The following is a 16,325-nucleotide window of genomic DNA, read 5'->3' on the forward strand; positions in this document are numbered from 1 at the left end:
CAGGACCTAACTTTTACTTAGGTTCACTTTTAGTAGATGACTTTGCCTCTTGCTTAAGAATATTAAGACCATTTACTTCAAGTTATCTTAACTTCTCTCTTCTGTAGCTCATCCTCTTTTTATATCTTTAGACATCCTATCCTTTATTCCTCCTGCTTCTAAAGGGATAGCTTTCTCACTTGCCAAGGCTAGCCATTTTCCTATCCTGTCTGATCCCCTAAAATCTAGCATCATAAATCATTCTGACTTTATGTGCTTTCAATATTTTAACTGTCTTTTCCCCTTCTGCCCATAAGTCTCCCTCCTGTCTCCCAAACTTTATCTATACTCCAATAAGTTGTTTATTCAATAAAACAAATATTTATTAAATAAGTCTGCACATGTGATACTAGAGATACAAGGAAAAAAACAAGATATTCCCTGTCTTCAGGGAGCTTCCATTTTCCTGTGTAATGAAATGCATATATGAAACATGCAATAGAGAAGTAAATTCAAGGGCATTTAAGGAGGAAAATAAAGCATTAACAACTAGAGGAACTAGAGAAAGCTTTATGTAGAAGACAGCACTTGAGTTGAACCTTTAAGGATTCTGAGAGTGAGAATGATGAGAAAACATATTCCTGCCAAGGAGCACAAACTATAAGGGAGCAGAGATACAATGCTAAGTGTAAGGGAACAACTCATAAACTAGCCTGGCTGGAACATGGGCTACATGAAGGAGAGGAATATAAAGTAAGTCAGACTGGGGAAGGCTTTAAATGCTAAAAAGTCTGTACTTCTTTGTAGAGGGCCAGAACTCTGGACAAGTATACTTGAAACAAGGTGTTAACTCAGTGGAAATGATGAGATGATTGTTCTCAAGTTCACATATATACTTAATACTTAGTATGGTGATGTAATGATTCTCTAGTTCACCCATATTCAGTACACGGTAATGATGTAATTATAATAGAGTATTTAAAGTGGAGACAAAGTCAGACTCAGACTGGTTGAGAACTGTCAGACTGCTGGAGGAGACTAGGTCAGACTGCTACTGGGTCAGACTATGACAGACACAGACTATGAAGGAGATAATAAAGAGACTTTGGACTCTATTCTTGTCCATTCTTGTGCTTTCTATCCTGCTGAGACCAAGGCCCTTCCAAAGGACCTCCAGAAAGCTAGCCCGAACATTACACTTCATCCTAAAATCCTGTAAGGTTTCTCAACAGCAAAGTCACAAGATCAGACCTGTGTCTGTGGAAGAGTATTCTGCTAGCTCTTTGTGGGTTGGATTGGACAAGAGAGAAAGAAGCAAGCTGAATTAGGAGACTATTAAAATAGTTGAGGCAGGTGATAAGGGCCTAAACCAGGATAATGAAAGAGTATAAAAATACAAAGAGAGATGAAAAAATTTGGCCACTGACTGAACATAGCATGTGAGGGAGAAGAGTTAAGGATGACTCTAAAGTTCCAAACCCGACTGACTATGAAGTTGATGGTTCTTACAAACTCCATCCCCCCAGTAAATATGGAGTAGTAGATAAAAGGGGAGAGATGAGTTTTATTTTGGACATATTGAGAGTTGAAGATGCCAATAAAGCATTCTAGAAATATAAGGTCTGGATATAAAATCTGGGAATCATCAGTGCAAAGCTAATGATATGAAGATTGAACTTAGTAGCTGATAAGAGATTAAAAGAGAACAGAATCTTGATACTCATATTTAACAAACTGAAGATAGATTATGCTGCAGGTTGAAGAAGAAAGCCATGTTATGAAGTCAAGGGAAGAGGAAACCCAGAAAGAGAGAGAAGTCAAAATTATTAAAAGCTGCAGAGAGGACAAATAAAATGAGAATTTATTTTAAAAATCAGCAAACACCAATTTAGCAGTTAAAAGATTATTGGTAGCTCTTGAGGGTGTGGGGCAGCTTCAGTAAAGGCCAGAATGTTAGCAATGAAGAAGTGAGTGACCTTCCAAGGAGGCAAAAATCAGGCTCTCATATTCTTTTTTCTCTCCACATTTGTGAATACAAAATCAACTAAAAAATGTCGTCATCTTAAAAAATACCTCACACTTGGAATAATGCAGTAATATTTGTCCCTAAATTTTCCTTCAGAGAAAAGGAATTCACCTTATAGCAGTCATTAGCAATGAGTTGTAAAAGACTAAAGGATTCCCCGGATGTTTCCATCTTCAGATAAAGCTCCCAGGCTAATCTTGGTTTCTTATTCATAATGTCTGTAAAAATAAACACAATTTATGCTTTGAAAAGTATATAAATCCCTTCATGAAGCAATTTTTCATAATTTTGTCATCCTTCACATAAATATACATAGTCCCAAAAGTTTTAGTGCATTTTAAAGCTATTCAAGTTAAGTATAAATTTTAAGCTATTTAAAGCTGCAATAAGACTTTTGGGACTAAGTGTATATATAGTATTTGTATATATGTGTATATATACACAAAGAGAACAAGAGAGACAGAGGAAGAGAGACAGACAGACAGAAAAGCATGCAAAGTAATGTGGACTATCTCTTTAACTAAAACACAGAGGGGTTTATCACTGTTCTACTCTACTTGTAATACACTTATAAGTCAGTCTTGAACATAAATCTTTTTTCTTTAAATATGTGTATCCTATTATCTTTCAGAGAACAGAAATTCATTTCAGTTAAGATCTTTAATCTCCTTTGAATCTACAAACAGCTTGCCACTTATCTCTTATTGCATAATATGTCTACACACACACACACACACACACACTACACCTTCCTCTCTTAACATTTAAAATTCTTCATGGGCTCTCATCTTTTTTTGTGTTCGATTACCACTGGTCCTAAACAAACTATAACACTTCCTTAGGTCAGCATGCACTTTCTTTGAGAAGCTATTTCTGGATCAGGCAAAAGAAATTTTAACAAATGCATTTAGTTAAGATTTCTCTAATTACATAGTTCATATTCAGAGTTTTTAATATATTTTAACTATCGTTATATGAATTTCTGTGTGCTACTAATCCTGGGATAATTCTGGGCAGCAGCTCAGAGAGGAAGGTATATCCGATAGAAGAAATGCTATAGTTTTCATTCCCTTTCTTAATCTGGAACAATTCTTTTATTCTTCTCGCCTCTGTGATTTGACAATTAAAAAGAAAATAATATTATTTGACTTCAGTTTCCTGATCCATACTAAAAAAATCACAATTAAAAGAAAAAAAAAATTGGAAGCATTATATTTTGATTAACTAAAGCAAAAACAATGGTAGTGTTTGACATTAAAGCTTACTTGAAGACTAATATTCAGGTTCACTGAAAGCAGAATAGTCCAATAGAAGGTGTGGTACACTCTTGACCCCAAGATGTGTTTTCTAGTGTTGGTTCGGCAAGTTATTATTTGGTTCTAGAAAGCTCTCCAGATTTTGTAGTTTTCTCATCCCATGTACTAGGAATGATTTAGCTAACTATCCTCCCTCCCCTATATAATATTAGGGTGTGGTTTCCTAATTTTCCTAAAGTTTATTTTTTTAGATATTGTGTTTTCTAAAATTTTCACAAGGTCCTATTGTCTGCCTTGTCTCTTCTTCTGTCCATTGTCACTTGGCTAAGTCTGAGAACTTTTAATTAAAGGTAGATGAGAAAAGCATTGGTTTTTAAAATGGATGATAACTATAAAGAGAATTTGTGATCCTTTTTTAAAAGGTAATGCCTCTATTTAAAGTTCCAACTTTTACTAAGTTCCACTTCAGGTAGTCTTAACAAAATATCATTTCTTTTTTCACTGCAATGACCTGTTTAATTGTCAGCTTCTGCCTTTCAATGCTTAGTGAACAGGTTGATGATAATGTTAGTAAATATTTCTTTCATTTTACCAATGCAGGATCACCATCTTATGGCAAACACAGACAACTGCAGACTATATAGTAGCTATTTTTGAGACATCTTTTACCTTTTCCAATAGGATTTTCAGAAATCCATTCATTAAGTTAAAAATGAGCAATTAAGGGCTAGGAATAGCTAATCTCATAAGTGTTGAAATGGCAAGGGATATTACAAATTGAGACTCTATGCCTTTGGCAGGACAGAAAGATTCAACAGCCAATAGTAAAACTTCAATTCAACAAACATTTATTAAGATTGTTAGGGGCGATGTTGGGGACTGGAGCTATAGAGACAAAAGAGGAAACAATTTCTTTCCTTAAGGAGTTTATATTCTATTGGGGTAGTAGTATTTTAGTGCTGGAATTTCATATTTTATATCTAAATTTTTATTTTATGTCTAAATAGTCTCAGTGAGTTGTCCAAAATCACAAAGGAATTAGCAAATATCTTACTCCCAAGCTATTACTCATCTCCTTCCCACACAAGTAAATGTGTATAAGATTAGTCAGTGTTTTTTTTTTTTTTGTTTGTTTGTTTGTTTTGTTTTTTTTTGCTGAGGATTGCTTTATATGATTGCCTGTTCAAATCAACTCAAACTCTAAGCATCACTTATCAATTGTTTGCTTCAAGCAGTTCAAAATATATAACAAAACAAAAAAACACTACTAGAAGATGGCCAGAAGGATTATCACCTGAAAGACTTCATATAATATGAGCAAGCTGAGTAAGAGAAATTCCTTGTTACACTGAAAAAAAGAAATAACTCACAGCATCGTGCTAACCAACTGAGGTAAATGTAGTCATTTTTCATCTTCTCACTTTGAATCAAAAGGAATACCTGAAGGGAAAAAGCCAGAATGAAAACCAGCATGTATTTTCTTTTTTTTTTTTTTTCCCCTGAGGCTGGGGTTAAGTGACTTGCCCAGGGTCACACAGCTAGGAAGTATTAAGTGTCTGAGACCAAATTTGAATTCGGGTCCTCCTGAATTCAGGGCTAGTGCTCTATCCCATGCGCCACCTAGCTGCCCCCTTATTTTCAATAAAGACAGATCCCTATCAGTCTGCTTTGGTTTGAGAAGCAACAATTGTTTTCTATCAATAAAATTCAAGAGCTGCTAAGTGAAAATGATGGAGAAGTGAGGATTTAGAGCAGGGATTCCCAACCTTCTTTGGTTCCTGGACCTGTTGACTTTCAAGAACCTTCCTACTTCCTATTCAACAGGAAAGGAAATAAATTCTGTAGTTTCCAATGGATATGCACATAAGAAATTTTAAAAAAATAGGATAGTAAATAAGTTCAGGAGAGTCTACAAGCATCTCCTACAGGGCTTAGATATGATATCTATTTTCATCTTCTTCTGAAGCAGGGAGTGGTAATGTTTTTGTATCCCAGGGCTAAGTGACTAGTATTCATTTGAGTATATAAAATTGAGAATACAGTGTTCAAAGTGGACTTTCAAGTTAATTGTTCAATGTTTGCTTCACTGGAGTATTGTTGAATTGTTTGAATGTGTTTTGTGTGCTAAAGTTCTCCAAGAATAGGTCTTGTCCTACTTCTCTCACAGAGAAAATTGGATTGCTCTACCAGCTTCAAAGAATACATCAGGACCATTCCTATTGTACCTACAATCTCATTTTATACAGAGGCTTACTCCAAGCAACCACATGAAAATAACCACATTTTGAAAATTATGAAACAATATGCCAAATGATCATTAATACATTATCAAAAGGTCAACTCTTACATGACTATTGATAAGTTGCTTGACACTGAAATCTTGTAAGATAAAACTGCTCTTGTAATACATTTACAAACTATTCAGAGGTATTTGGGTTGCTTTATTCAGAATCAAGTTTAATTCAACATTTTTGATCTACTGCTCTCTAAAGGGCTTATAATCTACCACATGGACACAAATGTATACTATTCAGATTGTAGTGAAACTAAAGAAAGGGCTAGACAAGATACTTGACGAAAATATGAATAGGGAGGGATGACATAGCTGGGGAATTGGTAAAGACTTCATGGAGAAAATATCAGTATCTTGAAGGAAGAGATTTTAACAATTAGAAGCAAGAAAGACATGTTCTAAGTATTGGAAAATGCTTCAATGAATGATTTGGGGGGGGCAGAAGGAAGAACAAGTTAAGGGAACTAGTCTAATCCAATTGAAATGCAGAATTATATAGAAACATAGTACCTTTTCCTTAAACATGTATTTTCTTTCTTTTTTTAAAAATTCAATTTTATCATCAGTTTTGAATTATTTCCCTTTTCAAACCCTCATAAAGAAAGCAATAAAAACAAAATCCATTACAAATGTGTATAGTCAAGCAAACTCATATCCAAAGCAATACACTTCAATCTACACTAAGTCCATCACCTCTTTATTGGGTAATAGGCCTTGTTTCTCATCATGAGCCCTCTGGAATTGTGGTTGGCCATTAAAACAATGCTTTTGAAAAGCAAATACCTACCTCCTCACCCTCAGCGGTGTTCCCTGTGGCAGCTTTGGCTTGTGCATAATTAAAGTTAAAGGTGTCATCATTATAGAAATAACTCTGAAAAATAGTCCAAATAGATAATTCAAAGCATTAATATGCTACATAAAGTCTTAGAACAAGTTATACAGAGTAATAGAAAAAGAGCATATTTATGATTTCATGAAGCATCCTCTGGGACATTCTTCTGATGTTGCATTTTGGAAAATGAATTACTTTTGATATCCAAACCCCCCTTTTCCCAAAACTCATTCCTGTCATTTTTATTTGTAATATCCATTACACATCTTTCCTATTCTTCTCTCCTTTTCCCTTCTCATTGCCACCACTAAGTATCTATATTACTCACCACCTTGTACCTGTATTACTCTAACAATGTTACCTAGTTTCTGTTAAGACTCGGCTCAAATCTCACTTTCTGCAGGAAAACTTTCCTACCCCATGATTCTTACCTCTCATCTCCCTACCCCACCAGTAGTGTCTTTACTTTGAGATTACCTTCTAATTACAAAAGAATGTATCTTTCATAGACATTTTTATGCATGTTAGAATGTGAGCTCCTTGAGAGCAGCATGGTCAGTGCTTTTGTTTTCCTTCATATTCCCAGGACTTAGCACAGGAACTGGGCATGTAGTAAATGTTTAATAAATGCTTTTTGATTGATTGCTCCTAACTTGTTTTCTTGCCTCAACCTCTTCTATTGTCTCTACTCACCCTATTTAACCTTCTTACATATTTTTTCACATTAGGTTCCCTAAATAACATTTTTAATGCTACCCTACTTTACCTAAAAATCTTCAGTACTTCTCTATTGCCATGCAGAGGCTCAGTTGTCTGTAGAATGCTTTTCAGTTCCCTCAATCATTTGAGGTCTTTCACAATTTGAAGAAAATTACTTCTCCATTATTCTTCACCCTTTTACAATTCCATCACATCACCCTTTTAAACCATAAATATGGCCTATTCATTAATTCATTCTTGCTTTCGATGCTCTTTCCCTTCTCTTAAGTGCTCTCTCTTTTTATGTTTTTTTTTAATTTAAAGCTTATTTGCAAAACATATGTATAGTTTGCAGTATTTACCCTTGCAAAACCAATAGCAACCATAGCTATTTCCTTCCTTACTCCTCTAATTTGTGATACAACTTTTTTATATTGAGTTCATATATCCATTTGGAACTTTTTGTTGCATATGGTGTGAAATGTTTTTCTAAACCTGATTTTTGCCTGTCTGCTCATGATTCAACTAATAAAAAATGATTCATGATTCTGCAGTTTTTTCTGGGAGTTTTTCTTGAATCATGAATTATTATCCCAATAAATGAGGTCTTTGCATTTATTAAACGTTGTACTATTGATGAGGTAACATGATGAGGTAACAGGGAACCAAATAATTGAGGTCTAGTGGCAGGATTGGGGAATAGGGAGTCACATGGAGCTCCCCTGCAACCCTTAGGATTCGCCGCAAGGATATAAAGTTAAATCAGGTCTAGTGGCGGCGAGAGTCCCCTGTAAATGAATTTACAGGCCCGAAAACCTAGATGGGTAAAAAGAGGTTTATTGCAAGGTTTGGAAGCAAGGTTTAAGTCTGGTTAATAAAAGGCATTAGATAGAGAAGAAATACACCGACAGCAGCGGTGGGGACAGAGAGTCTCTAATGCAAAGCATCTTGGCTGGCATCTTTCAACTCTCTGACCAAAGACAGACTCCCCTTTGCTGCCTTTATCTGCTTGAAGAAGCATAGGGCGGAGCTCAGAATGATTCCTGGAAGGCCAGATTTTTGGGGGGCTTTTCAGAAAGTTGGGGGTTGAGTTATCCAAGCCAGCTCAGATACGGTGGGGGGGGGCTGGGTACAAGCCCAAACTGGCTCAGATACTGATCTTTCCCCTTGGGGTTTTGACCAGATCTTGTAAATAAAATGTACAAGGAATCTTAAAGGGGGCTACGCCTGCATCACTATGATATTTGTTTCTGTATGTCCTGTACTATAGTATATTCCAGTGACTACCTTTCTATTTTTTTTTAAACCAATACCAGATAATTTTTGAAGATTACTTCTTGGTTAATGTTAACTTCTTTTTTTTGAAAAATGACCAATGACATCATAAAGTTGGGGCAAAATAATGGTGATGATTTGCACATGAATTGAATTTAAGGGCAGTTCCAAAAAGAAAAAAAAGCATTCCAAAGCTATTCTGAGCAATTGTAGCATTGCTAGAATAAATATATAAGCTCCCAAAGTGACTGACTAGATTGAAGATTAATATACATTAGATATCCAAACTCTAGCTTACTAAAAATTAATCTATTACTTTGGTCACATCTTGTGTATTTGCAAACACATAAACATATTTACAATATGTGGTTTTATGCACATACATGTAAATTCTATTTTATGCCCCTAGTGAATCTATCAACAAGATGGTACCCTGTAAACTCAATCCCATTTCTCAGCCCGGTGAGTTAATATGTTGTGTTCTGAAATGTTGATAATTTTATGCAACTTCTCAAATGTAATCTAACCCTTTTCACTTTTTTTTTTCAGTTCCAAGAGCTGATTCATCATCATCTGTCCTTGGGTTGGACAGATAAATTAAGCAGAACTAATGAAAAGACATGGACACAACACAGGATTTTAAAAATTACAGAAAGGATTAGATTTGCAGAAGCAAAATTCAAAGGTAATAATGAACCAATTCAGCAGACTCTGTTCTACTGCTGGATACTTGTTCATCCTACTTAGTAATCGACTTATTTATGATTATGACTATGATCTTTTGTGATAATATATGGTTACAAGCCATTATTTCTAAAGAAGGAAAATTTGAGATGATTCAAAAAAACAATCAAAAGAAATATGTTTTCTGGGTGCCATGGACACCAAATCCTTAGGTCTAAGTCCATTAGGCCTCGGTTAAGCTAGTGTTTCCTTGTTGCTGTTGTGTTATTGCTCTTGGTTCTTTGTTCTTGAAGAGTTTTTTCCTTAAGTAGTACTCAAAGGATATAGGTTGTTAAGAGGATTAATGCTGGGGCCACTGGCATTTCCTGCATTATTTCATAAATACAAAACATCTAAGCCTGAAGGACTTGAGCTTCTCTTAGGGCTTCCAACCAGATATCAGCAACAAGAATATCATTAGGAAGCTGTGCTCAAATGAATTTATTCTCAATGAACATCCTTTCCCTAATTTGACTAATTCCCTCATAATCCCTTCCCCAAAGCAAAGCAAAATTCCATTTGTAAATTGCTGGATGGACTTCCTTTATTCCCTTAGGATAAATTTCCCTTCATTTTGAACTTCTTCTCATACATCTTCCATCTCCTTCCCTCAGTGTTAACCTGCTATCCCTGACCATCTTCCCCAGAACCAGCAAGAACTTGTCTCATATCCATCCTGTGACACACTGGTCCCACTCACAGCCACTTCCACACTCTGGTTCTGCTGGCATTGCTCAACAACCATTCCATGAGCATAAGGATTTTTCATCTTTGATATCTGCACATAGCATAATGCCAGGCATAGAACAGACAACAGACATGTGCTGACTGACTGACATGTAGGAGAAATTCCTGTTATGATATACAATAAACTCTGAGATTTTTTATAACTCAAGATTCTGTGAATCAGTTTTTTAAAAATTGGACACAAAATAATGCTTTAATAGTTCACTACTGCCTCAAGGATTAAATATCAGCTCCTCTAGTTTTTAAAACCCTTTACAATGTAGCTGAAACCTCACTTTCCAAACTTATCACACACATCCTACTTTTCCTTCCTGTTCTCCACAGCCTTGCCAAAATGCCCTTCTTATTGTTTCTCACTTATAACATTCCAACACTTAATTCTGCATTTTGCAGACTTCCTAGGGTCTAGAATGCATGGTCACTGCTTTTGTCTCTTGAAACTGTTCAAGAGACTCCTTCTATATGAAACTTTTCCTTATCCTCAAGTGGCTAGCACTTCCCTTATATAAATTTACCTTGTCTATATTTTATATATGGACACCATTCATTAAAATAGTTCCAACAAATGGTGATGAGGACCTGAACTGGGGTAGTTTAAATAGAAAGAAAAAGGAGACAAAAGCAAGAGATAGTGCAAAGATAGAATTACTAAGGGCCTGGTAACTGACTGGATATAAAAGGGACACATAATTGGATATAAAAACTGAAAAGATTTTCCAGTGGTACAGTATTCAAAATGTAATCACTTCTTTGTTATCTAATAAACAAACACCTATATTTTATTTTCTGCTCCAGTAGCTTATTGGGAAAGTAGGGAGAATATAGTATAGGAAATGTTAGTCTAGTTCTCTAGCATTAAAAAAAAAAAAGTCCTGAGACTGTCATTCATATCTACAAATGCATCAATACCCTCCCCACAAACATACTTGAGTCTGCCTTTTAAAATTTTTTTTAAATTAAAGGGAAACTATGAGAGATGAAGAAACAAAAAAGGATAGAAGTTATCTTTCTTAAGAAGTTCTTGAGAATCTCTCATGATAATTAAAATTAATTAATCACATGATTAAAATTCTTAGAGAGAACTTCATAAGAAAATGACTAATTTTGTTGGAAGAGAATTGAACTCCAGGACCAAAGGATTTAGAGCTGAAAAAGATAATCTTTTGTTTTACTAGTTCAACCATTATATATGAACCCCTTAAAAAGTATCTCTAAAATTTTGAGCACTGCCAGAATACTAGAGTTGAGTATTATTCATTACTGCCCAGAGTAGTGGATTCTAGTTTTGGAATTATTATTTTAAAAAAGACCCTCTAAATTATGAGAAAAAGAAAAATTTTAATAAAATGTTTATTAATTTACTAGCTTAGCTAAGTCATATTTACATAGAGAACAATGTAAGCATTAAAGTATATTAGAATGTTTATATTATATTCTTATCTACTTTATAGGGTTCAAAGTAAATTTTTATGCTTACATATATGGTTGAATTTTTAATGTTTAAGTTGTTAAGTTAAAGTTTTATATTAAGTATTCTTATTAAGTATTTTGTATTAAAGTATATTGTATTATTTTGTTTATCAAGTATATTATTTACTTATATATATTATTTTATAATAAGTATATTTATTTAGTATATTATATTTATTAAGTTAAGGTTTTATATTAATTATTAAGTTAAAATTTAGCTAAAAGTAAACCAATAATTAAGGTGAATTTCAATTTTTTTAAATATTTATCTACAATGTGTGCATTACTTTATATATTATGTCTAAATCCACATTATTCATAGTTTCTTTAACAAAACACTGACAGCACTTTGGTTCATGTTCCTGAAACAATTCAAATTTACTTACTTTACTAATCTATCCCTGTATCATGGTTGATATTTTATTTTTATGGTACATTGTTATTTCTAGGATTCATATAATCATGAGTTCTTGGCAAGAAGTGAAACCCTAATATTGTTCCTATGCAGAAAATATGACTTCTTTTATAATATGGTTTTAGAGACTCATTTTAATTTATAGAAGTTATAGATTCTACTTACTAATAGACTTATAAAACTAAAAATTAAAAGCGAGGACTGCTTACATTCTTTAGGTCCTTGAGGACTTATGAAGTCAATCAATGTTAAGCATAGTTCTCTCTTCAATGAAAGAATAGTCTCTATAAACTTTCTTTAAACTCAAATTCCCTTTCTTCTACTTAAATGAAAAGAAATCCATAAGGATGTCTTATCTTCCCCAAGCATTACCTATAGGCAATTTCCTACATATGTCTATGCTGAAAATGCTATACTGACCTTGACAGAATTGAGGTAAATCAAGACATCATCAAATTGTCGAAGCAGGAAGAAGCAGGAAGCCATGCATTGTCTCCCTGGTATTGTATCTGTAGTAGAAGACAACAGCATATAAATTTAGAAACAAACATTTCATTTGAGCTGAAGCTTAAGTTTTGCTGAGCAAAATGATCAGAATTACAATTATTGATATAACAACATTATATAGACAAAAAAACTTAAAAATGCTGATCAATGTTTTGCCACTGATAAATCCAATAAAGAAGTAAAGGGCCCAATGTGAATACCCAACAGTGAATGCCATTCCTTGCTCCCTCATCCTCATTCACTTCAGATGGGCTCTACATCCTTTCCTTCTCTGCTTTCTCTCTTCCATCATGCCTTATGGAACATCCTTTCTATAGTCATTAAATTTCCTTTCATGCTAAATTTCTTCCTTTCACACTCTTTCCATCTTATTGTATTGAATGAATTATGGTTCCTAGTGGAATAAGGTGCCTTTTATTACTATGGCTAATAGCCAAATAAGTCTTAGAGGATATCATAGAAGACAAAATAGATACTTTTCAGAATTTGAAATTTTAAAGCTTTTGTACAAAATAACTGCAGCTGGAATAAGGAGATACAGGAGAAGAGAAAAACTAAATTTCTCAGGGTAAAGAGAAATTGTTTCATTCCTTTTCTTAGAGCTCTTGAGAGAGATGGGGCACTTAATAAATGATTTTTAAGATCCCTGACTTTGGTTATATTTGGTTATTGGTTATTAATCTATGTTATCAAAAAGAGTATAGATTTCAGACATACCACATTCACTAGCTGATCCACCCACCAACTGGAAGAATTGCTGGGCAATTTTCAGATGGTCCCTCTGAAAGACAAAGAAATCCTTTCATTAGAAAAATAAGCAGAGTATCCATATTTTAAATAAGATACTACTACTAATAAAACATAATATATAATATAATAATTAAAATAATAATAAAACATAATATATAATAAAACAAGACATAAAAACTATAAATTGCTAACAAATTATCAGCAAACATGTACACTTGCAAAGAACAGAAATACATTATCATATATAAAGCTGTGAACTTCTATAATATATATGCTTTCTTGTTTTAAAGAATATATAAAACAGAACAGTGCCAAAAATATCATCATCTTATTATTGGCTGTTCTTCAAAGGTTTAAAGTGTCTTCACATATAGAATTTCATTTGGTCCTTGAAAAAATTATTAGTCTTATTGGTAATGAGAAATTTGCAAACTGGAGCCAAAGAAAATTTGCATAGTGCTTTATATATAAAGAGGGAAAAATCAATCAACAACTAAGTACTTGATGTCTGATATTCACAAGGGAACTGAAAACTATTGGCATAAATAAAATTTGTGTTAGCTTTTTTTATTTTTCAGTTTCACATTAAAATTAAAATAAAATTTATCTCACTTCTGAAGTACAATTATAATGTAACCTGTTTTGGAAAAAGGATTGTACTTTCAAACAAAAGAAATTATGTGTTTATATCTACACATTATCATTATCAAAATCATTATTCTATGAATAAACAAAAACATGAAAAATTACAGTGCATGAGAAGATCTTTGAAAAGTATTAATTGCTATATATATTAAAATATTATTATACATAAAGCCTTATGTATATCAGAAAAAGTATCAGAAAAACAAGGGGTTTTTACATAGAGTTGCTATTACCCTCATAATCTAGCATATGCCATAGTTTTGCTAAGATGTTTGAACAGTTTTTAAAATTTTTGCTGGCTACATGTTTAAAAACAAACTGGGATGTGGGGAGGAGCTACAAAACTATCATATAATTTTGCTTGATAAGAGCAATGATTATGGAGGTAGCTTGCTCAATGAAAAATGATAATATTCTCAGTATCAAGGGAAAGCAGCAATTGTTTTCTAAAAAGTCCAAAATACCTTGAATATAAGCTGATGATAAATATACAGAATGAATGGTATTAAAGAATGACATGTTCACTTTGAAAACCACCTTCAACTGCAAAAGAACCTTATAATCATCCTTTCTATCTACTACAAATCTACAATGTCATGAATACCAGAGATTTTATACTCACCAAACCCATTTCTTGCCCAAGAGCTGCATTAACTACTCCCTTGAGGATGTATTCCTATAAATATAGAATATTATTTTAGTAAAGATAATAAAGGCATGATGGGATTATTTGAGTCATTTCAATTACATCCAACTTTCTGAGATTCCATTTGGAGTCTTCTTGGCAAAGATAATGGAGTAGTTTGCCACTTCTCTTTCCAATTCATCTTACAAATGAGGAAAGTGAGGCAAACAGGGTTAATTGACTTGCTAAGTGCCTGAGGTTGGATTTGAACATAGATCCTCCTGACTACTGGGAGAGCACTTTATCTACTGCACCATATAGCTGTCCCAGGGTTTAGATAAGATCTTTCAAATTCAATTCTAATACCTTTGATAATCCTTCTAACCTAGTATGTTTTTTTTTTTTTACATAGTTCTAGCATAGAAACCCAAGAGATACTAAGATTTTTTTAGTCCAGTTCCCAAGAGACAATGTGTCTATATACTAGAATACACTATTGTACAAGTAACAGTGACACTAAGCTTTAGTAGAAAAAATTTAAGAGTATCTAGATTACATTTAATACTTAATTTTTATAACTATTGATCAGAATGCATATAATAGGATTTATTCCAGTACCACTTGGGTTACACTTTTTAGTACTATCATTAAAAAGTCCTAACCAGCTGATATATGAGCTATTTTGATTCAAAATGCCTCAAAATAATAAAATAGATCTGGAGATATTGAAACTTAACAAATTTGGTATATCACTGGCCTGGCCTCTATGTGGTTTAAAAATCCACATTTTCTATTTGTGAATTTCTTTATGTACCTATAATTTTTGGGCTCATCATTACTGCGATAGACATACAAATCTTTATACCTTAGCCCATTTGAAAAACCAGGCATATGCAAAGAAGGTCAATAAAAAGGCCAGGATATTCACCTCTTAACATTTCTACATTTCAGGAAAATTGTTTTCTAAATTAGTACATCTCTTCTGGTAATTCTCAACCTAGAATCTCTTTTCATGAGCCTTTCAGTTTACCTTTTTCAAGCTCTCTTGATTTTTTTCCTCATTTTTTCCTCAAATTGTCTTTATTATAAAACTTAATATATATAATATAATAAGACAAAACATAAAAACTATAAGATACTGACAAATTATCAGCAAACATGAGCACTTGCAAAGAACAGAATACAGTAATCAATCATATATATGCTTTCTTGTTTTAAAGAATATATAAAACAGAACAGAGCCAAAAATACCTTATTCCTTGTGAACTTCCTATGACTTCTTTTAAATATCCTTTTACTCTCTTTTGGGTATTTAAAATGCTAAGTGACACTCTTACTTTTTTTTTCTTCTTTCCCTTCTTGTCATTCTTTTCAGCTCAATAATATTCTATGCCACAATTTGCTGTCATTCACCATGATGGACACTCACTTTCTTTCCAATTCTTTGCTCCAAAAACATGAAGCTATAAATATTTTAGTACATTTAGTTTTTTTTCTCCCTGTCTTTGATCTCTTTGATTTTGACCATAACGTCTCTGAGTCACCAGGATTAAGTTCCACTGGTTTTCAATAGGCTATAAGTAGTGAGAAAAGAAAATATTATCAATTACCTGAGGAGTTGTAGGTTCTAGATCTTTAATTAAGTTATAAGCCTCTTGTACATCATCTGAAAGACCAAGAAAATTAGTCAGAATGAATTCTAGATAGTTCCTCGTATACTAAAACATTCTTGAGAGATTAAGTATTAAATACAATGATTCTGTAACTTATACTTTAACATATTTAACATGTATTGGTCTACCTGCCATCTGGGGGAAGGGGTCAGGGGAAGGAGAGGAAAAGTTGGAACAAAAGGTTTTGCAACTGTCAATGCTGAAAAATTACCCATGCATATATCTTGTAAATAAAAAGCTATAAAAAAGAATGAAATATAATGATTCTGAATAAATGGCTCTGCTTCAGAGCCCACGTAACAAACTGCAATAAAAATCACTCAGAACCAGGGTTCTAAAGCTCAAAAAGAGATCACCTCATATAGTCCTTTTATTGTATAGATATGCTAACCTCATAGAGAATATGTGGC

At 33.3% G+C, this 16,325-nt stretch overlaps 2 protein-coding genes across 3 annotated transcripts in view; both read right to left on the reverse strand.

Moving 5' to 3' along the window:
- The window catches only part of LOC141543005 (intraflagellar transport protein 56), an 18,252-nt gene extending 2,350 nt beyond the window's left edge, over positions 1 to 15,902 (reverse strand). The window contains exons 1-7 of the mRNA XM_074267790.1: positions 15,853 to 15,902; positions 14,240 to 14,293; positions 12,940 to 13,003; positions 12,136 to 12,224; positions 6,342 to 6,425; positions 4,632 to 4,701; positions 2,117 to 2,223 (exon numbers count right to left, since the gene is read on the reverse strand). Of these exons, the coding sequence (XP_074123891.1) occupies positions 2,117 to 2,223; positions 4,632 to 4,701; positions 6,342 to 6,425; positions 12,136 to 12,224; positions 12,940 to 13,003; positions 14,240 to 14,248 (423 nt within the window). The 5' untranslated portion in view covers positions 14,249 to 14,293; positions 15,853 to 15,902. The remainder of the gene's footprint in view (positions 1 to 2,116; positions 2,224 to 4,631; positions 4,702 to 6,341; positions 6,426 to 12,135; positions 12,225 to 12,939; positions 13,004 to 14,239; positions 14,294 to 15,852) is intronic.
- The window catches only part of LOC141543004 (intraflagellar transport protein 56-like), a 49,490-nt gene that overhangs the window by 4,130 nt on the left and 29,035 nt on the right, over positions 1 to 16,325 (reverse strand). For both annotated transcript variants that reach the window (XM_074267785.1, XM_074267788.1), the window contains exons 10-16: positions 15,853 to 15,908; positions 14,240 to 14,293; positions 12,940 to 13,003; positions 12,136 to 12,224; positions 6,342 to 6,425; positions 4,632 to 4,701; positions 2,117 to 2,223 (exon numbers count right to left, since the gene is read on the reverse strand). The gene's annotated coding sequence lies outside the window, so the exon portion shown is untranslated. The remainder of the gene's footprint in view (positions 1 to 2,116; positions 2,224 to 4,631; positions 4,702 to 6,341; positions 6,426 to 12,135; positions 12,225 to 12,939; positions 13,004 to 14,239; positions 14,294 to 15,852; positions 15,909 to 16,325) is intronic.

Source organism: Sminthopsis crassicaudata, chromosome 5, assembly GCF_048593235.1.
Source record: "Sminthopsis crassicaudata isolate SCR6 chromosome 5, ASM4859323v1, whole genome shotgun sequence".
In the NCBI taxonomy this organism is placed as follows: Eukaryota; Metazoa; Chordata; class Mammalia; order Dasyuromorphia; family Dasyuridae; genus Sminthopsis; species Sminthopsis crassicaudata.